Genomic DNA, 24,552 nt, shown 5'->3' on the forward strand with positions numbered 1-24,552 from the left:
AAAAAAAAGAAACAATCATCAAAATGGAAAGGCACCCCACTGTATGGGAGAACATCATTGCCAATGATGTATCAGATAAGGGGTTAATTTCCAATATATAGAGAGTGCTCATACAACTCCACAAAAGGAAGACAAAGAACCCAATTAAAAAATGGGCAGAGGAGCTGAATAGACACCTCTCCAAACAGGACATACAAATGGCCAAGAGACATATGAAGAAATGCTCAACATCACTAATCATCAGAGAGATGCAAATTAAAACAACAATGAGGTATCACCTCACACCTGTCAGAATGGCCGCCATCAACAAATCAAACAAATCATCAAACAAGTGTTGGCGACAGTGTGGAGAAAAGGGGACTCTAATACACTGCTGGTGAGAATGCAGACTGGTGCAGCCACTATGGAAAACAATATGGTGTTACCTCAAAAAATTAAAAATTGAACTTCCATTTGACCCAGTGATCCCACTTCTAGGAATATACCCTAAGCAGCCTAAAACACCAATCAGGAAGAATATATGTACCCCCATGTTCATAGCTGCACTATTTACAATAGCTAAGATCTGGAAACAGCCCAAGTGTCCATCAGTAGATGAAATGGATAAAAAAGCAGTGGTACATATACACAATGGAGTACTATGCAGCGGTAAGAAAGAAAGATCTCTTATCCTTTGAGATGACATAGAGGGACCTGGAAAGTATTATCCTAAGTGAAATAAGCCAAGCAGAAAAAGACAAATACCACATGATCTCACTTATATATGGAATATAATGAACATAACATTCTGAGGAATATGGTAGACCCAGAAACATGGAAGTAGGGCACAGACTGACATCCCTCAGAAGAGGGGGTGGGGGTGGGGTGGGAAGAGATATACCACAAAACTTACATGCATGTATGCATGACCAACGGACATGGACAACTAAGCCGGGGGCGGGGCGGGGATGGGGTGGGGAGGGGGGTGCCAATGGGGTAAAAAAGGAGAAATATCTGTAACAAAAAAATAAATAAATAATTAAAAAAAAAAAAGCCCTGGATGGTTTCGCTCAGTGGTTAGAGCATCACCCTTCAGACCAGAGGGTCCCAGGTTCAATGTCTGGTCAAGGGCACATATCTGGGTTGCAGGTTCAATCCCCGACCCTGGTCTGGGTCACATGGGAGGTAACCGATCAATGTGTCTCTCTCACATGGATGTTTTTTTCTTTTCTCTCTCTTTCTCTCCCCTCTTCCCTCCCTTCCACTTTATCTAAATAAATCAATGGAAAAAGATTCTCGGGTGAGGAGTAACAAGAACAAAAAGCTGAACACCACAAAGGGGAAAAAATAGATATAAACTGGCAATTCACAAAATAAAGAAATGTAAGCTGTCTGGCCAGTGTGGCTCAGTGGTTGAGCATTGACCCATGCATCAAGAGGTCGCCAGTTCGATTCCTAGTCAGGGCACATGCCCAGGTTATGGGCCGGATCCCCAGTGAGGCGCATGCAGAAGGTGGCCAATTGATGTTGTCTCTCATTGATGTTTCTATATCTCTCTCCCTCTCCCTCTCTCTAAAATCAATAAAGAAAAAACAACTTTTAGGAAATCTTTTTTTTTTTTTTCCTTTTTGTGGCATGTGCCCCTAGCAGGAACTGAACCTGGGACTCTCTGGTTCACAGGTCGAGGCTCAACCGCTGAGCCAAACTGGCCAGGGCAAGAAAAAACAACTTTTAAATAAAAAGAAATACAAGCTATCACCCATAGTCAAAGATATGCAAACTCAATAAAGTATAATTTTCCAGGCTAAAGGATTTGTTCAGGTTAACTATGACATGATGGTATAGACATATATATATTTATTTTTTATCCTCACCCGAGGACAATTTTCCATTTTTTGTTCAAATTGAGTGGGAGGGAGAGAGAGAGAAACATCGACGTGAAAGGGACACATCAAGTGGCTGCCACCCGCATGACCCAACCAAGGCCAGGGACAAACTGCAACTGAGGTACGTGCCCTTAGCGGGAACTGAACCCGGGTCTCTCTGGACCGCAGTCCAATGCTCTAACTGCTGAGCCAAACCGGCCAGGGCTATAGACCTATATTAACTGATATGATACAATGTCCATGATGTAGTAAATACAATAAACAAGAGACTAAAGAACAATGTAGCATTAGTTTTTTTTTTTCCTTTATTGATTTTAGAAAGAGAGGAAGTGAGAGGGAGAAAAAGATAGAAACATCGATGAGTGAGAACATTGATTGGCCGCCTCCTGCATGCCTCCCACTGAGGATCAGGCCCACAAACTGAGCATATGTCCTGACTGGGAATCGAACCAGTGACCACTTGGTTCATGGGTCGATGCTCAACCACTGAGCCACACCGACCGGACACATGAGCTTCTTTCTAAAAACCAGTATCTATGTAATACCAAAAATAAGTAAATAAGGATATTTATTAAAATTTTAATTTTTAGTCTGGCCAGTGTAGCTCAGTGGTTGCATGTCGACCCATGCACCAAGAGGTCACTGGTTCGATTCCCAGTCAGAACACATGCCCAGGGTGTGGGCCTGATCCCCAGTGTGGGGCATGCAAGAGGCAACCAATCGATGTTCTCTTTCATCGATGTTCTCTCTCATCAATGTTTCTCTCTCTCCCTCTCTCTCTAAAAATAAAAGAAAAAAAAATTTTTTTAAATGTTAATTTTTAAAAAGTCCCAACAACCCATTTATATAGCAATGGTTCTATTTTTTTCTGAGCCATCAGGAATCCTTCCAGATCTCCAAAATGGCACCAACTGAAAAACAAAATGACTTTCATGGTTTCAGCAGGGGTAAACATCTCTCTGCAACTGTACCCACGTCTTATTGAGTAGGTTAGCCCTAGAGGAAAGGGCCAGGTCCCTGTAGCATTATTCAGGTCATCCTTTGGGCAGGAATCAAATAACTGCATCATTACAGAAAAAATATTAGGATTTGTCTTAACTACATGTTTGTCAAACTCTAGAAAAGTAATTCAGTAACAGAGTACCAGAGATTCATGATTGTATTCTAGTGACTAGCATAAAATGTCCTAGTCTGGCTTTTGTTTTTCATTTGGCAAGGCACAAGGACTTCAACAACAAAACCTTTGGCATCATTAATAAACGTGTTGACTTAAATGCCCTTGTGATTTCTGTGAAAGTGCTGGCAGTCCTTTCATGGAAAATCTTGAAATCAAGAGAAAATGCTTGGTGAGTGTTTTTGTTTTGGGTGATATTTAGTTTCACAATGTATAAATCATGCAAGTTTTCAACCAATGTGATATTCCCTACCCTAAAGCCTTATTCTATATACCAATTTCTCAAAATGTTATTTTTGTGGTAGATTTATATGTTTTTATTGATTTTTTTTTTTTTTTTTAAGAGAGACACAAAGGGAGATAGAAATAGAAGCATTGATGTGAGAAACATGGATTGGCCACCTCATGCACAATCCCCACTGGGGGTTGAGCCCGCAACCTGGGCATGTGCCCTGACTGGGAACCAAACCAGGACTCTCAGTCAACGGGATGATGCTCAATCCACTGAGCCACACCAGCCAGGCTTTTGTGGTAGATTTAAAAGGAACTTGGAATTTGGTTCTGAACAAGATGGAGTAAACATATTCCCCGCAACAAAGTACAGTAAAAAACCTGGACATTATATATGAAAAACATAAATTCGAAATAAAGAAAGAAGGCAGACCAGCAAAAAAAAAAAAACAGGACTCAAGGAATAACATGGCGATGAGTTCCTTCTTTTTGACTCCTATATAGCTCAGACTGAGTATTAAAGCTGCCTGCAACTCACAAACAACAAAGAACAAAGACAAAAAAAAAAAAAAAAAAAGACCCAAGAAAGGCCTGCTCTCTTTCGTCAAAGAGCTGGGAAGAGGAAGCCTAGAATGGTAGAAACCCTTTTGACAATAAATACCCTATTCCAGCAAAACACTAGAGGAAAGAACCATAGGCCCCTGACCACTGTCAGCAAAGACCAAGTAGGGCCCTAAATTTCCATCCTCACCAGGCAATAATAAGTGTTACTCCCAATCCCCACTGTGGTGATCAGAGGCCAAATTGGGAAGCCAGCAGTCATGAAGTGTCTCTCCTCATCCACCCCTATGGTATTAGTGGAGACCACATGGGGAGCCTGCACTTTTATCCCTATGCATCAGTAACAAGGCACTGCTTACTCTTCCCATGGTGTCAGCAAAAGCCAGGTGAGGAGCCTAGATTTCTACCCCTGCCCTATGGTAATGAGGCACCTCTCCTTCTCCCCTCCAGAATGGTATCACCAGGGACTAGGGAAAGCCTGGACTTCCACTGCCCCTTCTCCCCACAGTGTCAGTGGAGACTGAGTGGGAAGCATAGATTTCAATCCCTGCCCAGTAGTTAGGCACCTTTCTCCATCCCCATCTGGGATGATCTTGGACCCCTAACCCCACTTGGTATAAAGGGTCAATGTCCACACTCCCCTGCTGGGGTAGTTTCAGTGGAGGACTGTTAAAACAAGATTTAAATAAGATGCAGTCTCAATTCCCCAAATGTACAGAATGCAATTTAAAAAACAAATAAACGTCATACCAAGACCCAGGGAAAAAAATCTCAACTTGGATGAGAAAAAACAGATGCCAACATGTCAGATAGTTCCACAACTATCTGACAAGAATTTTAAAGCAGCCATTATAAAAATATTCCCATGATCAATTAAGAACATGCTTGAAATGAAAGAAAAAAAAATAGGAAGTTCTAGCAAAAAAAAGAAAGAGGGGAAGGAAAGAGAAATGAAACATACAATGATCTCACGGAATGGGCTCACTGGGAGAACGAAGATGAGGAAAGACTGAATGAACTTCAAAACAGAAATTATTCAATTTGAACAACAGAAAGAAAATAGATTGAAAAATGAAAATAGAATGCCAAGGACCTGTGGGACTATTTAAAAATAACCCAGCTGGTGTGGCTCAGTGGATTGAGCATCATCCCATGGACTGAGAGGTAGTGGTTCCATTCCTGGTCAGAGTATATGCCTGGATTGCGGGCTGGATCCCCAGTAGGGAGTGTGCAGGAGGAGGCAGTCAATCAATGTATATCTCACATCAAAGTTTCTATCTCTCTCCCCCCTCTTCTAAAAAAATCAGTAAAAATGTGCATGTGTGTGTGTTTATAAAAAGAAAGGTCTGACATTCAATTTATCAGAGTCCCAGAAGACAGGAGAAAGCAAGAGGAACTGAAAAAGTATCTAATGGCCAAGAATTTTCCAAATTTGGCAAAGATACAGCTAAAGATTTAAGAAGCTGACCAAAGCCCAAATAAGATAAATCCAAAGAATCTTGAGAGTAATTAGAACAATTCAAATGACTGGTTATTTTTCACCAAAAACTATGAAGACCAAAATAAAGTAGCACAACACTTTTCAAGTGCTGAACAAAAAGAACTATCAACTCAGAATTCTAAGGATATCCTGAAAATATCTTTCAGAAATGAAGGTGAAATCAAGATGTTTTCAGATTAAAACAAACAAGAGAATTTATTGTCAACAGACCTACCCTCAAAGAATGGTTAAAGGAAGTACTTAATACACAAATAAGGAAACTTGGAACATCAGGAATGAAGAAAGAATAAAGAGAAGTTTTCTAAATTATATTTAAAGGTTGAAGCACAAACCATAACACTATCTAATGTGATTCTCAATATTATGTAGAGAACATATTTAATCAAATTATATTATAAAGGGGAAAAGGTATAAACTGGAGGTTAAGCTTCCACACTTCACTCAACGTAATAAAATGTTAATACTAGACTATGAAAAGTTGCAAATATATAATATAATGTGTACAGCAACCACTAAAAAAACTAAACAAAGAAATACACTCAAAAACACTACAGATAAATCAGAGAAGAATTCTAAATAATGTTCAAGTAACCCATGGTAGGCAGGGAAAAAGAAATAGGAATAAAAAACAGAAAAATAAAACAGCAGACTTAATTACACTAAATATAAATGGGTTAACTACATCATTAAAAGAGAGACTGGCAGAATGGATAAAACCAAGAAACTTACTTCAAATATAATGATAAAGATTAGACTGAAAGTAAAAAAATAGGAAAATGCAAATGAACATTAATCTTTCATCTACTACATGAAAACATTAATCAAAAGAAAGCAGAAGTGGCTATATTAATTCAGATAGACTTCAAAGCAAAGAAAATTACCAGAGACAAAGAAGCACATTACGTAATGATAAAAAGGTCAGTTCATGCCGTGGCTGATTTGGCTCAGTGGTTAGAGCATCAGCCCATGGACCAGAGAGTCCCAGGTTCGGTTCCCGCTAAGGGCATGTACCTCTGTTGCAGTTTGTCCCCGGCCCTGGTTGGGGTCATGTGGGTGGCAGCCAGTCGATGTGTCTCTCTCACATCAATGTTTCTCTCTCTTCCCCCTCTCTCCCTCCTGCTCTATCTGAAGATGAATGCAAAAATGTCCTCAGGTGAGGATTAAAAAAATAAATAAAATTTAAAAATTTTAAAAAAGGTCAATTCGCTAAGAAGATATAGCAATCCTAAATGTGTAGACACTAAACAAAAGAACTTTGGAATACAAGAAAAACTGATAGAACTGAAAGTAAAAATATCTAAGTACACAATTATAGTTAGTTGAAATTATAGAAATTTCAACAAATTCTCTCTCAATAATTGATAGATCTACTAGACAGAAAATTAGTAAGGATAGACAAGAACTTAACATTTCAACCAACAGATCTTAAGGCAGCTCACTAAGTTATATATCATACATAGCATATGGTCTTGTTTTATGATATGTTAAACATAATACATAAATCTACTTTCTATTGTTGTTTTCTTTTAACAATAAGTAATATATATTTACTGTCACTCCCCTGAGATAATCATTTCCAAAATCTGTATTCTTTAAACTCTTTTCTATGTATATGTAAATATACACCATATGCACAGTTTTAAGTTTTTAAAAAATAGGATCATACTTAGCATAGCATACTGTCTGCAATTTGCTTACTTTCCAACTCAATGACATATACTGACATCATTCCTAGTTGGCTACATACAGATCTATCATATGAAGTACTCATCAAAATGTTCTCAGAAAACATCATGTTCTTTGATAACAGACATTCCCTGGAGTTACAAAAGCTATTATACTTAGAATCTAGAAACTTAATTGCCATCATATTAATATTAAACAATAGCAGAAAGAATAGAACGTTCCTGGAGCAAAAAGACAACAAGATAGTTGAAAGTGCTCTATAAACAATAAAGGTAATAAAAACATAAGTTTTAATCGTTAAGTATGTTTTCTAATTCTTTTTAGTTTTAAAGAGAACTCCACAATCCAGCTGTCATCATTAAATAAATGAAAATATAGGTATTCTACTATATGTGCAAAAGAAAGAGGGGTAGGTGGAAATTATGTTAATATAAGTATTTTTTGCCAAGAGCAAAATACTCACAGCTGTTTCTCCTTTTGAGAGATTTGTTTCTGCAGACTGTCGGATTTACTCTGACATTCTTGTAGATGTTTCTTGTCTTCATCTTCAGCTTCCATTTGCGCCTTCTCTGCTTGCTGCAATCTGGTGTAATTCAAATCAACTTTGGGTAAAACTGAGGCTAGAACTAGGGTGTAAAAGGGTGAAGAAGACAAATAAAAGAAAAATGGGGAAATAGAAACATTTCTAAATGAAAACAAAGTTTGGGGGGAAACTCACAAACTCAAACGTGAAAGAGCCACACAATGTCTAGAAATTGTTTTGTGATTTTTTTCAATATAACATATATGCCCAGAATACTATCTTCAAATTTGTTTTATTTCTTGTTCATAATTAACAATGCAAAGCAATACAGCCTTTACCACTTTGGTAGAGCATAATGAATCAATTTTCAAAGTATAATAGGTGTGTTACTGCCTTTTTACAAAACCATTAAAACCAGAGTACTTATGTCTATGCTAGGTGAAGAAGCCACACTGTTGTATATTATGTTAGGATGCGTATGCCAGGAATCAAGTGTGCTAACAAGGCCAAGAGCAAAGACCTGCAATTACTTCAAATAACAGCCTAATCCTCCCTGTAGGATCATTATGCATTTACTAAATTATGCCAAAGCTATTGTGTGTATGTGTTTTAAGATTTAAAAGAATTTAGTACTAGTTGGCAACATTCTCTACAGACTATTTTTGTTTATCAATGAATTTTTAAAATTAGCTAAAAATGTGATTTTCATTTTTTCTGTTTTTATTTGTAAGTCATTCCTTCTCCCTATGCTTAGCTCCACTCCCTGCCTCTTACTGCCATCTGGGCTTTCTTAGATTTAACTTCAATATTTTTATAAGAAAACATCTCCCAAGTATTCAGGGGATATTAATTTCTTATAGGAAATCCTAAGAGAAATTTCTATTCAACTAACCAAAAATATTGCCTCTTCTTTTCTTTATTAAAACCATACCAATGGGGCAACCCTCACATATTTCAGAAGTATGAATGCCATTTCCAAGGAAAAGAGAGTAACATTCCAGTTATGTCTAAATCTAAATTTAAAGTTAAAATATTAAGATGAGGGGGTTGGGGACCCAAGCATTTTTCTAATGCTACAGAAACTAAAAGAAAAGTCAGAGTGAGGTAGGCCTTTAAGTTGTGCTTTCATGGAAGAGGGCTAAGGGGAACTAAAAACTTGAGGTCCTAAAGCACAAGACTGTGGCCAATCTGGGTTATAAATTATTTTAAACATATTTTAAAAACTAGTAAAAGAGCCATCAGACAGGGAGTGGGGCAATAGAGGGAGGGAAAAAAATCTGTGCCAACACCTTGTGAAACCAAAGGTTAACTTATTTTTAAACTAAATTTATATCTTTTCCTTCAAAAAGTAGCTAAAAAGATAAAACTGCATTTGAAAATGGTGACCCCCCAAAGGTCAATACTCAAAATCAGCCCTGTGCACAAGGTTTGAGGGATGTGTTTTGGAAATCCAAGTGCACCCACTGTGCTTTATGGCAGTGTATTACCACAGCAGCTGATCAAGAAGTGAACAGGGTCCCTAATACCCTTTTAGAAGACTTAATAGCATAAATTTCTTTCTATTTAATATATTATAAAACTGCCTATTTTCTCTTAGTCTATTTAAATAGAAGTGGTTTTTAGAAAGATATATCTTTGACCAGCTTGTACTGGTCCTGAGTGTCACTGCTGGCACATTTCACCAATGACATTGCAATTGTCCTAGTTTGAGTTAACAAATCATTGTCACTTCATAATGGAATGGACAGAAATCAAAGACAGAAAAAGGTAATAAAGATGTCCAAAATGTAAAAATGGGGATAAAGAAAACAAAAAAGAAAAAAGAAGAAAGAGGATGTCAATAAAAGAATATTCATGTCAATAAAGCATTAAGTTATGTTTTTCATAAGTAGATTCAAAGAAAGCAATGATAAGACATATGTTGACACCAACATGACAGGTCAATGGAAATACATTACATTTTCCAACAATAAAAGTGAAAAATGCCAATATAAAACAATTCAATTTAAACAAAATTACTTCTTGGATTGAGTTAAGAAGCCTAGCTCAAAGAAACACAACTAAACTGTCAACTCAGAAAGCTTGATTTCAGATAAAGAGATGGTGAATGACAAAGGATATGACAATCAATATGCATGGAAATCAATCAGGGCTAATTCCACCATGAATTTTGTTCATTTTACACTTTTTTGAGGTTTCTGTTTGTGTATTTGTCTTATGAAACATAATAGATTGAACCACATAAAATTGCTAATATTAGGCCTTTGAAATAAATCTATAAAATGGCAAGTTCGAATGAATTAGCCTAATATAAAGCAACTTGATTCCATGCAACAACCAAAATAAAAAAGGCAAAATTCTGCTGGGCTTAAAAAAAACCATGTCCTAATCTAAATTTCCCTAATGGTTTTTGTGGCAAGTGTCAGAGTTGAATAAAGAAAAGGGGGGAGGGGGGGAGGAAAGAAAGAAATGAAGACTGGAAATGCTGTACCTTTGTTCCAGCTGCCTCATGGCTACAGTAATTTTATTGGTTTTTTCTTCTAGTCGGGCAATTATTTCATTTTTTTCTTTCATACTATCTTCAGAGCCCTATTTAGAAAAACATAAAAGCTATAGTAGTTTTGATTTTTAAACCCAAACATTTGTAAGTTTTGTATACCATTTTGCCATGGGGATATTACTTTGAAATGAGCAGAGTTATTTTGAAGATTAAAATACTCCTACAGCCCTGGCCGGTTTGGCTCAGCGGTTAGAGCGTCGGCCTGCGGTCCGGAGAGACCCGGGTTCGGTTCCCGCTAAGGGCATGTACCTCGGTTGCAGTTTGTCCCCGGCCCTGGTTGGTCGTGCGGGTGGCAGCCACTCGATGTGTCCCTTTCACATCGATGTTTCCCTCTCTCTCTCTTCCTCTCTCTCCCTCCCACTCTGTCTGTACAAAAAATGGAAAAATGTCCTCGGATGAGGATTAAAAAAAAAAAAAAAAGTAAAATACTCCTACAATGTAAAGCAGTAGTACTACTAGTCTTCATTTAAAATATAATAAAGGAAGCCCTGCCAGGCCAGTGTAGCTCAGTGGACTGAACATCGCCCCACAGACTGAGAGGTCCCGGTTCAAATCCCAGTCAGGTCACATGCCCCGGTTGCAGGCTCGATCCCCACTGGGTGGCGTGCAGGAGGCAGCCAACTGATGTTTCTAACTCTCTCTCCCATTCTCTCTCTCTAGAAAGTCAATAAAAACATTTTAAAAGGAGGGGGGGGGGCTGAGTGGTTTGCCTCAGTGGTTAGAGCCTTCAGCCTGTGGATCAAAGGGTCATGGGTTTGATTCCCGGTCAAGGGCACAGACCTTGGTTGCAGGTTTGATCCCTGGACCCAGTTGGGGTTGTGCAGGAGGCAACCAATAAATGTTTTCTGTCTAGCATTGATGTTTCTTTCTCTCTTTCTCTCCCTCCCTCCCTTTCACTCTATCTAAAAAGCAATGGAGCCTGGCTGGTATGACTCACTGGTTGAGCATTGACCCATGCACCAAGAGACCACCAGTTCGATTCCTGGTCAGGGCACATGCCCAGGTTATAGGCCAAATTTCCAATGGGGGGCATGCAGGAGGTGACCAATCAATGTTCTCTCTCATCAATGTTTCTCTCTCTCTCTCCCTCTCCCTTCTTCTCTCTCTAAAATCAATAAAGAAAAGCCCTGGCCGGTTTGGCTCAGCGGTTAGAGCGTCAGCCTGCGGTCCAGAGAGACCCGGGTTCAGTTCCCGCTAAGGGCACGTACTTCGGTTGCAGTTTGTCCCCGGCCCTGGTTGGTTGTGCGGGTGGCAGCCACTCGATGTGTCTCTTCGCGTCGATGTTTCTCTCTCTCTCTTCCTCTCTCTCCCTCCCACTCTATCTGTACAAAAAATGGAAAAATATCCTCGGATGAGGATAAAAAAATAAAATCAATAAAGAAAATAAATAAATAGATAAATAAATAAATAAAATACAAAGCAATGGAAAAATATCCTTGGGTGAGGATTAACAAAATAATAAAGAAAATATAATAAAGAAAAAAAAACCACTCAACCTTCAATGTTTTCAGAAGACAAGATAAACTCTTATAAAGTACGCTATTTTTCAAATTAAATTATAAAAAGATTTTGATAACAAGTCTACTTAACAAAAATGTCACTTTATTAGAGAATTTATAATCATCATAGTAAAGCATTTCAATCAAAATCTTTCTCAGGACTATACTGTATAAAGTAGTTCACAAAAATGTCTGAATATTTAGATTGAGTTTTCCCAAAAGATTTAACCTTCATGCTGTTACCCTTTCAGCATTAAAAAACAAATTCAGCCCGGCTGGTGTGGCTCAGTGGACTGAGAGGTCCTGGTTCGATTCCTGGTTGGGGCACATGCCAGGGTTGCAGGCTCAATCCCCAGTACGGGGTGTACAGGAGGCAGCCAATCAATGTTTTTCTCTCATATCGATGTTTCTATCTCTTTCTCCCTTCCTCTCTAAAAAATCAATAAAAACATATTTTTAAAAATTCACATAGATGATTTTGTCCTTTGATAGTTCTTTCACTGCTACATTTCTTAAGCTTCCATTTAGAAAACAACTACTCACTGCTTTTTATAACCAATATGGCACAGTTAAAACAGGCTCATCTCTTAAAAACCAAATCCTTCATACAACTATTCATTTTCACTCTATATAATAAGAAAATACCAAGAATTTAAGAAAAATTCCTTACCTGCAACTTTTGGTACATTTCTATGTTAATTGCTTTAACTTCCTCTAGTTGTTGTCTAAGGCCTATCAGAGTATCTTGTTTCTCGTGGATATCTTTCTCCAACAACTTCATGGCAAGTTCAATTTCATGCTTCATACTAACTTGTACCGCTAGCTCATTCTCCACATCCTGTAATTGCAACATACCCTCATTCACATGCCACTTCAGGATGTCAAAATCAGATACACAACAGTTAATGAAAGCAAGATAGAGTTTCTGTTCATCCACGGCTGGGTGGCTTAATCAGTTGGAGCACCATCCCATGCACCAAACAGATTGTGGATTCGATTTCCAGTCAGGGCACATAACTAGGTTTGCAGATCAATCCTCGGCTGGGGCACACACAGGAGGCAACCAATCCAAGTTTCTTTCCCACATCAATGTTTGTCAGTCTGTCTCTCTCTCTCTCTCTCCTTTCCCTGCTCTAGAGTCAATAAAGAAACAAATCTTCGGCCCTGGCCAGTTTGGCTCAGCGGTTGGAGTGTCGGCCCACAGACCAGAGACCTGGGTTTGATTCCCACTAAAGGCATGTACCTCGGTTGCAGTTTGTCCCCGGCCCTGGTTGGGGTTGTATGGGTGGCAACCAGTCGATGTGTCTCTTTCAACATCAATGTTTCTCTCTCTTCCTCCCATCTCCCTCCCACTCTAGAAGATAAATGCAAAAATGTCCTTGGGATTATATATATATATATCTTTGGGTGAGGATTTAAAAAAAGTTTCTATTCAATATGCAGACTACTTCTTTTGACTTATAAGCCCCACTAAAGGGAATAAATCAGGCCCTATAACAACATTCTAAATTTTTTCAAATGCAGCCCTGGCTGGGTAGCTCATTTGGTTAGAGTATCGTCCAGATAATGCTAAGGTTGCAGGTTCGAGTCCCAATCAGGGCACATACAGAAAGCAACCAATGAATGCATAAATAGGTGAAACAACAAATTGATGTTTCTCTCTCTAAACAATAAAAATATTTTCAAGCACATGTTTTGCTAAAATGAAAGACTTCCTAGACTGTCAATTATCACTATTCTACTGGCTCATGAATAAAATATTTTTATGGCTCATAAACTCAGTATTTATCTGAATCAAATAAAATGGAGCAGTTAGGAGAAGTGAAAGCCAAAGATACCTCAAAAATCCCATTTCACAATTTTAATTTCTTCTTTTAAAGAATTTTTCATCAGAAGGAAAATATGTTTCCTGGTATTAAAGACAAATAGCAGCCCTGGCCAGTTTGGCTCAGCGGTTAGAGCGTCGGCCTGCGGTCCGGAGAGACCCGGGTTTGATTCCCGCTAAGGGCACGTACTTCGGTTGCAGTTTGTCCCCGGCCCTGGTTGGTCGTGCGGGTGGCAGCCACTCGATGTGTCCCTTCACGTCGATGTTTCTCTCTCTCTCTCTCCTTCCTCTCTCTCCCTCCCACTCTATCTGTACAAAAAATGGAAAATATCCTCGGGTGAGGATAAAAAAAAAAAAAGACAAATAGCAAAAGAAATGAAAAGGCTGGCAATAAGAAAAAGGCTGTATTTTCTTCTTGACCTGGGTGGTACACAGGTATTTACATTATAATCCATTCAGCTATACATTTGTATTTTTCTATAGGTATTATATTTCATAATTTAAAAGGGTAAAACTGAGTTAATTTTAAATATGATTTTACTAATATTTGAATATGTCATTCTATTCTATTTCCTTTTTTGTGATGCTGGTCACAATCTATTTCATAAACACAGACTGTAACAGTTTAAAAACACTTGTTTAAAAAACAATGATACAGGGAACTTAAAGAATTTGAGGGGATCAAGGCAGTGAGATTGATTGCTATCTCACACCAAGGATGATAAGGCTGAAAGAGATTTCATTTATTTTTTATTTTTTATCCTCACCCGAGGACACTTTTCCTCAGATAAATGGGAGGGAGGGAGAGAGAAACATCAAAGTGAAAGGGACACATCAAGTGGCTGCCTCCTGCACAACCCCAACCGGGGCGGGGACAAACAGCAACCGAGGTACGTGCCCTTAGCGGGAACCATACCGGATCTCTCTGGACCGCAGGCCGATGCTCTAACTGCTGAGCCAAACCAGCCAGGGCAGCTGAAAGAGATTTTAAGTAATGCTTGCTTAAGGGTAAATAATAATAACAACTATTATTATTATTACATTATTTGCTAATGTAACTTTAATTCAACCTACCTGTCGTAACTGAGATTCATCTCGCAGCTGCCTTCTAGCTTCATTGTACATTTCATCTAGCCCCTGCCGAGAATGCTTATATGTTTGAAGCTCAGCTTCCACATCCACTTTAGTAACCTAGGAAGAAAACTTTTTATTCTATAATCACTACTATTAATACAGCACAGAAATGTCCAGTCTGTCTATACCAAAGTCCCAATAAGTAACAATGTCTGACACAGTCTGTTTACAATCAGTCTATACTTACTTACCTCTAGGTGCTGCTGTGTTTTCATTAAAATCAATTTATTCTCACTTCGTAATTGATGATTTTCTTCTTGAAGTTTAATGATATTATTCTTTGCTATTGCTAACTAAAAATTATAAAACAGGAGCAAAAAAATTTTTAAGCATCTTTTATACTTGCTTTACAGGTTATTTTCATAGCTATCAATGATAGAAAATAAAATCCTTAAACTGGTAAAAATGTCTCTCACAACTACAGAAACTTTCATAAGACAAATGTGCTCCTATTATCCCAAGATACCAATTAAAGAAATTTACTAATTTCTACTATTTCCTTTTGTTAGTCAACATATATTATGTCAATTGAAACATACTATGCTTATATGGTTTACAATATGTCCTAAATACAAAGTGCCTGCGTAAGCATATAAGAAATTATGTTAAACAATAAAACTGTACAGACTTGTGTAAGGATAGAAACATCTATAAGGAAAAAAATGTTTGCTCTCATTGAAAATGACATTCATGATAACCAAACAGGATACCCTCTGAAACAAGGCACAATGAGTGACCATCACAAATATGAGTCAGCTCTCATCATTAGAATTAAACATGAATGACTAAGTGGCTTGGCTTCGAGGCACAGAATAAAAAGAAGGATTCTAGGAAAGGAAAGCTAGCAGGGACCACTTCCCAATGTTGGCTTGTGAATATTTCTGAATAATTTATCAAGGATACAATTTGAACTTCATAGTGTGCTTACGGCCAAAAAGAGACACAACCAGTGAGCAGGTGTCTCTAAACTATCAAAATGAAGGTGCATTCTTTTTTCTTTTATTTTTTGGTACGTGTCCCTAGCAGGAACCAAACCCAGGACTCTCTGGTCCGCAGGCCGACGCGCCAACTGCTGAGCCAAACCGGCCAGGGCATGAAGGCGCATTCTTTTTTTTTTTTTTTTTTTTTTTTTTCCATTTTTTGTACAGACAGAGTGGGAGGGAGAGAGAGGAAGAGAGAGAAGGAAACATCGATGTGAAAGGGACACATCAAGTGGCTGCCACCCGCACGACCAACCAGGGCCGGGGACAAACTGCAACCAAGGTACATGCCCTTAGCGGGAACCGAACCCGGGTCTCTCCGGACCGCAGGCGGACGCTCTAACCGCTGAGCCAAACCGGCCAGGGCTGAAGGCGCATTCTTAACTAGAGTCATGCAAATATTCATGTGTTCCAAGATTTGAAAAAATTGGACAAGTTTTTAAAAAAATAATTTTAATTAATATGAAAAATAGCACTAATAAAATAACCGATTTCTTCCTCTACTCTAAATAATTCTGAAAATAGAAAGCAATACATCTATGGTTTGATACGTTTTTTAAAGTTATATAAAAAATAGTATTATTAGCCCAGCCGGTGTGGCTCTGTGGAGTGAGCATCGTCCCATGGACTGAGAGGTCCTGGTTCGATTCCCAGTCAGGGCACATGCCCAGGTTGTAGACTCAATCCCCATTCGGGGGCATGCAGGAGGCAGCCGATCGATGTCTCTCTCTCACATGGATGTTTCTATCTCTCTCCCTTCCTCTAAAAAAATCAATAAAAACATATTTAAAAAGAAATAAAATAATAGTATTAGAAAGATTGTTAAGATAAATTTCTGATTCTAGGACTACCAGATAGCCACTCTGACAATGCAGGAAACTGAAACATAAAGGATGAATTTTACACATGGGAGGGTAGAGAAAGGGTGGGTATGATCATGCTTGAAAAGAAAAGTAATCTGAATACTGGAACAAGAGGGAGAGTAAAATTTTAGCAGGAAATTCTAACTATAGGTGATTCCACTATCTAAATTCAGATAATCCGGATTTAAAAATGAGAGGCACAGCTTACTTATAGAAAAGGACGTATGAGTTTCATCTCTGAGGCTCATTTCTAGAAAATGAGTATCTCAAAACAATTCAGATTCACCTGAGATATGTGGTTTTTCTCAAACTTCTCATTCACAACTGTATTACAAGTATTCCATCATAATAATGAAAATATGTGTGTGTGTGCTTAATACATTCACGCTGAAAATGAAAAAGGATCACCAATATTAGGTCTGTGAAAGACAATTATCCATGGCTGGATGACAATACCTCTTCAATCAGCTTAGTATTTGACTTTTCTAATGAATCAACTCTTGAATGGAGACTGATGACTGTGCTGCTGAAATTAATAAAGAAAAAACTCACTCAAAATCACAAACTCAGAAAGGCAAGAAAGAGTATGTTACCCTGGACTCATGCACCAACTGCCCTGTCTGAATTTTTGAGTGTGGGAAATTTCACTAAGTTGGATAACTTGATTTAACTAGAAGAACAATAAAGATTGTATCAAAAGAATTAATATTTCTATTAAAATTTCATTTAATGCTGCTCATTTTTTGTCTTCTTAGGATCCCTTTTACATTTATTTAACTTATAACATTTAGGAATGAAAATTCCACACAAAGATACTAAATATTGTTAAAACTAAATTTAAAATTATTTTTTAAAGGATGAACTTTAAATGTTCATTTTATAATTAAGTGCCTTAATGAAGCTTATAAACAGTGTTCATCAACAGAAGCCCCATTCTGTTTCCCCTCTCCACTTTCATAACTTAAAGATCTCCAAAGTCACCCATTGTTGAGAAATGTGAATATGAGATACCTAATATCAGGTACCCAGTCAGCCTGAAGCTAAACAAACATCCTATCTTTCAAGGATATAGTCAAAAGAAGACAAGTTATACCCCATGAACACACTTGTTTTTTATATTTTTTGTTTCAATTGATCAAGACTGAACATTATAGTACATTTTACTGAGCCTGATTTTCAAAGTCTGCTTGATTTTACCATCTCAAACTTTCTCTAATAAAATGTTATATGCTGTATGTATACATTACAGTAAAAATCTATAATAGAGTCAACAAATTTTACACCAGCCTCAGAAACAACTATTGGCATTTTAGCTTACCTGTGAAACAAGAAAAATGTTTTCCATTCATATTAAATCATTTTTTAAATATAATCATTCTTAGATAAACATCTTGTGTTTTTCACAAACAGCACCAGGGTATCCTGATGATAAGATATAACTAGCGCAGGACCAGGAGATAAAAGTCCAAGGTCATAGTCCCTGCTTCTCTATTTTCTAATGGTGTCACCTTGTAAAACCTTTCTGACCTTCAGTTTCCTTATCTATAAAATCAGACAATAATATTTGCCCTATCTTTATGTGAAAATAAAAAAAAAATTTTAAAACAGCACTTTTGAAAACAATAAACCCTCAATAGTGGGATTTTTTTTAGTGTAACAAGTGAATTCAATTTGTTAAAAATCTGCTTCCTATACTTTTAAAATATTCTAAATATACAAGAAGTATTTTCTAATTTAAAAAACAATGAAATGTTTTTAATACATAAAATATACAAAAGAACTTATATGCATGTATGCATAACCAATGGACACAGACAATGATGCTGGGGATGTGGGGGGTGGAATGAGGGAGAAGGGGGTCTAGGAGGGAAAAAGGAGAAACACCTGTAACAAAAATAAATTACTAAAAATTGGAGAGAAAAAAATAAACAAATAAAATAAAATATACAAAAGTAAGGCACTAGTATTGCAGTAACTGATGAACACATAATTTAAAAGAGACCAAGAAAGCTCATTCAAACCAAATGGAAGATTCTAAGATAAACTACTGAGTAAAAACAAAGTACAGAATAGTATAACAAAAAAAAAAAAGTATGCTACCTTATGTGTAAAAAACTGGGGAAGGTAAGAAATATAAGAAAATATATGCAGGCCCTGGCTAGGTAGCTCAATTGGTTAGAGTGTTGTCTCCATATGCAATGGTTTCGGTTTTGATCCAGTCAGGGCACAAACAAGAAGCAACCAATGAAAAACAAATTGATGTTTCTTTCTCTCTCTCTCTCTCTCTCTCTCTCTCTCCCTCCCTCCCTCCCTCCTTCCTCTCTCTATCTCTCAAATCAATAAAAAAAATTTAAAAGAAAGAAAGTATACGCTTACTCTTGTTTATTTGCATAAAGTATCTGTGAAGGCATTCATAAGAACCTAGTATATTAATTATTCCCTAAGAAAGAAACTAGACAGACAGCAGGAAAGAAGGAGACTTCATTTAATGTTCCTTTTGAAATTCGAACCATGGGAATATATTGTGTTTTCTCAAAAAGTAAATAAAATTTAAAAGTAAATAAATAAGCAATACAAGGTTGCACTTAGAAATACACTCTCAGAAATACAAATTATGAAATATACACATATATATGCACATATATTTCCTATGATATTTATTATTAAAACTCCATGATTAAAAAAGAAGATGCTGCCCTGGCCAGTTTGGCTCAGCGGTTAGAACATAGGCCTGCGGTCCCGAGAGACCCAGGTTTGGTTCCCGCTGAGGGCATGTACCTCGGTTGCAGTTTGTCCCCGGCCCTGGTTGGTCGTGCGGGTGGCAGCCACTTGATGTGTCCCTTTCACATCGATATTTCTTTCTCTCTCTCTCTTCCTCTCCCTCCCTCCCACTCTACCTGTACAAAAAATGGAAAAATGTCCTCGGATGAGGATAAAAAAAAAAAAAGATGCTGTCTGGCTGGTGTGGCTCAGTGGTGAGCGTTGACCCATATGCACCAAGAGGTCACCGGTTCGAGCGAGACACGTGCCCAGGTTGTGGGCCCGATCCCCAGTGTGGGGTATGCAGGAGACGGCCAATCAATGTTCTCTCTCATCAATGTTTCTATCTCTCTCCCTCTCACTTCCTCTCTCTCTAAAATCAATAAAGAAAAAAAAATTAAAAAAAAAAAAAGACACTGATACAAGATCTTTCCTCTCTCTCCAACGTCAGAGGGAAGGCAAGAGTTACAGCTTATTAGTTTTTCTACGATGGGAAAATGTTTAACTGTATTTTTTTACTGTAATACATGTTAATTGAGTGAAATTCAGAAAATACAAGAGTATAAACAGTAAAATAGAAATTATTCATAATCCTATCACCCAGAGATAGCCATTTTTGCTAAGTATTCCTTTTAATTAATGAGAACAGTCCATTTCTAACTATGTAGCAAATATTCACTATACCTGTGTTATATATAATGGTAGCCATAACCCATTTGTGACTAAGAAGCACTTACAATGTGACTAGTCCAAACTGAAATGTGCTGTTGTAAAATATACATTGGATTTTGAAGATAGTACCTAAGAATATAAAATATCTCAATTTTTATACTGATTACATGTAAAACGATAATATTTTGGGTTAAATAAAATATTTTCATTAATTTCAAGTTTCTTTTTTACTTTTTTTTTTGTAATCCTCGCCTGAGGATAATTTTTTCCACTGACTTTATTTTTTTTAGAGAGTGGGAGGGAGGGAAAGAGAGAAAGAGAGATTGATGTGACAGACATATCAACTGGTTGCCTCCAGCATGCACCCTGACCAGAGCCAGTATGGAATCTGCAACCCAGGTACTTGCCCTTGACCGGGATATCAAACCTGCAACTCAGGTCAGAGGGCCTACACTCCAACCACTGAGCCAAACCTGCCAAGGGCTCTAGCCTTTTTCCTTAATGGTACAGGGGTAAGTATGAAATTCTATTTTTAAATTCTCCGAAGAGTCTATTTAAAAATCTGACTCTCATTTTCTACTGAAAATAAATTATCTCCAATAATTCTCTATATCCTTATTTTGATTTTCTCTGCCTCTTCAACTCCTTCTCAGAGATGCATAGAAGAAATAAGGATAAGCTAGCCTGAGATGGGGGAGACCCGAAGACAACATTCATAAATGTACTAAGTATTCCAAGTATCCGTAATACTTACTTCAGTTGTCTATTTAATTCTTCAACATAATTCTTCTGGTCTAATATGGCAGCAATCTGAACATTCCTAGAAGGGGGTAAAGAAGTTTTATGCTACTTGGAAAGGTAATTAAATGCCAAAAATAATGTCTAAATTATCTAAAACTGTTGTAAAACCATAATTATTGGTAAAACATTATTTTGCTTTTAAAATAAAATCCAATAAGCTTTATAATCATGTAGCAGCAAGCTGTGTACTAACTATAATCTTTACTAAGCAAATTACTTGCTAATACTAGACTTAACAGTACCATTAATATACTTAAAAATTTTTTGCATCAATATGATTTATTTTTATTGGAATATACTGACATACAACACTGTAAATTTAAGGCATATAACATGTTAATACATTTATATATCACATTACATAATTATCCTTTCTTTATAGTAGTTGGAATAAGTATATTTTAAATTTAAACACAATTAGATCTTGAAATAAACTAGGATTTGTAAGTTTGTGAATAATAAGCTCTCATACCTTTTATCACAAAACACAGCTAATTACTAAATGGGTCTCAGGAACTACGGGTGTAACCAAAGTCATACATCATACTAAAGCCTCCTTCCAAATGGTTTTTGCTATGTAAAGCTTGTAAATGAAAGTAAAAACTAAACAAAGCAGGGACTACACACAAATAAAGAAAAGAAAAACCACAATGGAAATAGATGGACCTTATACTAATTTATAAAAAGCTACATTAAAAAATACATGTGGCCCTGGCCGGTTTGGCTCAGCGGTTAGAGCGTCGGCCTGCGGTCCTGAGAGACCCGGGTTCGGTTCCCGCTAAGGGCGTGTACCTCAGTTGCAGTTTGTCCCCGGCCCTGGTCGGTCGTGCGGGTGGCAGCCACTTGATGTGTCCCTTTCACGTCGATGTTTCTCTCTCTCTCTCTCTCTCTCTCTCCCTCCCACACTCTATCTGAACAAAAAATAGGGAAACTGTCCTCGGGTGAGGATAAAAAAAAAAAAAAAAAATACATGTGAAGTAACTTATGAAAATCATACCTTTCTTTATTTCCAATATCATCTTCGTTCTTTAAATACATGGAAAAATCAATCACTCCAACCTGAATTTATAAATAAAGTTATTTCAAAGGGGAGAAAAATCAGAAGTACCTTTAACATGCAACTGAATTTCATTCTTAATTTTTCTTTACTGTTTAACAGCACTGTTTACAACTTACCGTAATACCTGGATCAAAGAGGAACAGTGCAAACTGCAAACACTCTACATTTGATACTAGTCACTTCCACTTACTTGTGAGTCTAAATCCTCTCCCTTTACACACAGATTGGCATCTATCACATTCAGGCCAACCAGTAGCCCAACAATTACTGCTCCTTCTTCTTCCATCATTAATGCATGATACTCATAGAATTCACTGTGAAAATTAAAATAATAAAAACCTTAAATCACAAATTTATTTCAAAAAAATCTCAGCACCTTATTACAAACATGGAACCAATAAGTATTAGATATCTTCAAATTAGCCTTTCTGTATGTGAATAATTTAAAATTTCTGAAATTTAAATGTCTATACAGAAAACGTAAAAGAGAGACTAAAGGAGATAAAATTGAAAAATAATTTTGAATGAGAGAGAAGAAAGATTAAAACAAAGAGAGATCAAAAGAAAAAGAGGCATTACGGAGTCCTGGAATGTTTGTGACTCTCAGAAGATACAGTGACTATTGCTGATATGATTACAACATTTTTTATTAGAGTTGAATTTTCAATTCCAGGTTTTAAAGACCCTTGGGATAAAGACTAAGGTGATGAAATGAACATATGAAACATTTCAAAACTCATGTTTAAGTCAATGCATTTGATAATGTATATTCTAAGTATACTTAATAGATACCCAATAAGAGATACCTATGAATATCTATAGTCTAAAAAAATGTTCAATAAGAGACTTGTGAAAGAAACTGGACAGTTTAAAAACTAATTCTTGACAATTTATATTCAAAGAATTAGTTATCACTGTCTCATGCCTTCCTCAAGAAGTCCCATGTATAGTGTTTAATCACTTCAATTAACCTTCAGAATATTACTGAGAAATTGCAGTTGCTTAAAGTATGTTCTTTCTCATTTTAAAAATGGGAAAACCAAGATGTATAGCTAGAGTCACAAGTGAAACCAAAACAACCAAATTCTCCAGAACATCAGAAAGGCACTCTGAAAGAAGAAGGGTGAATGGAGGAGCTACCATGGGCCCACTCCCTTGAGAACTGATTACCTTGTTTTGAAAGTCTTTCTTAACCTTTTGGCCTTTGATTTAAACTGATGGTTTAAAAAAGGCCCACAATACAGCTGAAGTTTGGATATTCAAGATCTAAAAGGAGAACTCTTGAATTAAAGCCCCAAATTCCACTATAAATTTTTATTCATAGAATTAACTGTAATTTGGAAAATATTGGTACATTCAATTTTTTAAAAAAGAAACTAACTTAGAAATATAAATTTCCCCTTTATCAGCTGATAAAAAGCTTACAATATTCATTTTTTATGCTAGTTCCTAATGAATGTTAAGTCTCTACCATGACTATCTCACTCATTTTGCTCCTCCATTTATTTTATGCCATCTTATTTATTTTATCAATCTTTTATCTTCAATGCTTTCTGGAAGACAGGATATAAATGAAAATGAACATTATTTAATGGTACTAACCTCAAGAGATCTCTCTGAATAATTAAGCAACGAAGGTAATCAGCCATTTTTTTTTGCATGAGGGCTAATCGAAGCCAAGCTCTTGCACGACCCAGAGGAGTCCTAAAAAGTAAAACCAATTGGTAAGAAAATAGTCCCAGCCCAAAGATAAGAGACTATATGTTTTATCTCTGTTGAGGGTCACGTTAATAAAGAAAAAGGGCAATTTATCATGGTTTTGCCTTCGTTTCTATAGTTTTAAGCCAGCTCTTTGAGCAGGCAAACCAATCCCTGCAAGCTATTTAAGTCTATAAGGTAAATTTGCACCTGAAGTACATCTAGGTACCATTTTATGCCTTGGAAAAAATGACTCTCTGAAAAGAAAATATGTCCGCAAGAAATATTTACTCAGAATGAGCTTAGCTTTCTAAAAAATAAATATGCAGCCCAAGCCGGTTTTGCTCAATGGCTAGAGCGTCGGCCTGTGGTCCAGAGAGACCTGGGTTCGGTTCCCACTAAGGGCATGTACCTTGGTTGCAATTTGTCCCTGGCCCTGGTTGGGTTGTGTGGGTGGCAGCCACTCAATGTGTCCCTTTCACGTCGATGTTTCTCTCTCTGTCTCTTCCTCTCTCTCCCTCCCACTCTATCTGAACAAAAAAAGATAAACTGTCCTCGGGTGAGGATAAAAAAAAAAAAAAGCATCAATAGGGCAGTACAACGCCTTCAAAAAATAACTTGACATTACATCCATATGTAAAAAAGTTACAACAGCCCTGGCCAGTTTGGCTCAGCGGTTAGAGCGTTGGCCTGCGGTCCGGAGAGACCCGGGTTCGTTTCCTGCTAAGGGCACGTACTTTGGTTGCAGTTTGTCCCCGGCCCTGGTTGGTCGTGCGGGTGGCAGCCACTCGATGTGTCCCTTCACGTCGATGTTTCTCCCTCTCTCTCCCTTCCTCTCTCTCCCTCCCACTCTATCTGTACAAAAAATGGAAAAATATCCTCGGGTGAGGATAAAAAAAAAAAAAAAAAGTTACAACAAAGTTAAGATGGTACCAAGCTAGTAATTAGAGAGAAATAATCAAGCTGCTTGCTATTTTTCAAATGTTTCTTTCATCCAATTTTCCTTAAATGTTAAATCTCATATCTCTCTTATCCAAGTTCTATTATTTAGTAAAAATAAAAGCAAGTTTTACAGAACATGAATGATTTTTTTTTTTTTTTTAATCCTCACCGGAGGATATTTTTCCATTTTTTGTTCAGGTAGAGTGGGAGGGAGAGA

At 37.1% G+C, this 24,552-nt stretch overlaps 1 protein-coding gene across 9 annotated transcripts in view; it reads right to left on the reverse strand.

Annotated features, from left to right (window-relative positions):
- The window catches only part of RUFY2 (RUN and FYVE domain containing 2), a 59,363-nt gene that overhangs the window by 23,254 nt on the left and 11,557 nt on the right, over window positions 1-24,552 (reverse strand). For 5 of the 9 annotated variants that reach the window (XR_004960048.1, XM_036265803.1, XM_036265805.1 and 2 more), the window contains 10 exons: window positions 23,298-23,399; window positions 21,886-22,009; window positions 21,633-21,694; window positions 20,589-20,654; window positions 16,859-16,928; window positions 14,751-14,852; window positions 14,500-14,616; window positions 12,271-12,438; window positions 10,033-10,130; window positions 7,482-7,601 (listed from right to left, as the gene is read on the reverse strand). Coding sequence is in view for 8 of the 9 variants with exons in the window: in XM_036265803.1 (XP_036121696.1) it covers window positions 7,482-7,601; window positions 10,033-10,130; window positions 12,271-12,438; window positions 14,500-14,616; window positions 14,751-14,852; window positions 16,859-16,928; window positions 20,589-20,654; window positions 21,633-21,694; window positions 21,886-22,009; window positions 23,298-23,399 (1,029 nt within the window). In the remaining variant the exon portion in view is untranslated. Of the gene's footprint in view, window positions 1-7,481; window positions 7,645-7,819; window positions 9,270-10,032; window positions 10,131-12,270; window positions 12,439-14,499; window positions 14,617-14,750; window positions 14,853-16,858; window positions 16,929-20,588; window positions 20,655-21,632; window positions 21,695-21,885; window positions 22,010-23,297; window positions 23,400-24,552 lie in introns of those variants that run through there. The other 4 variants (XM_036265802.1, XM_036265808.1, XM_036265807.1 and 1 more) reach the window with 4 other exon arrangements.

This window comes from Molossus molossus, unplaced genomic scaffold, assembly GCF_014108415.1.
Source record: "Molossus molossus isolate mMolMol1 unplaced genomic scaffold, mMolMol1.p scaffold_m16_p_17, whole genome shotgun sequence".
Classification (NCBI taxonomy): Eukaryota; Metazoa; Chordata; class Mammalia; order Chiroptera; family Molossidae; genus Molossus; species Molossus molossus.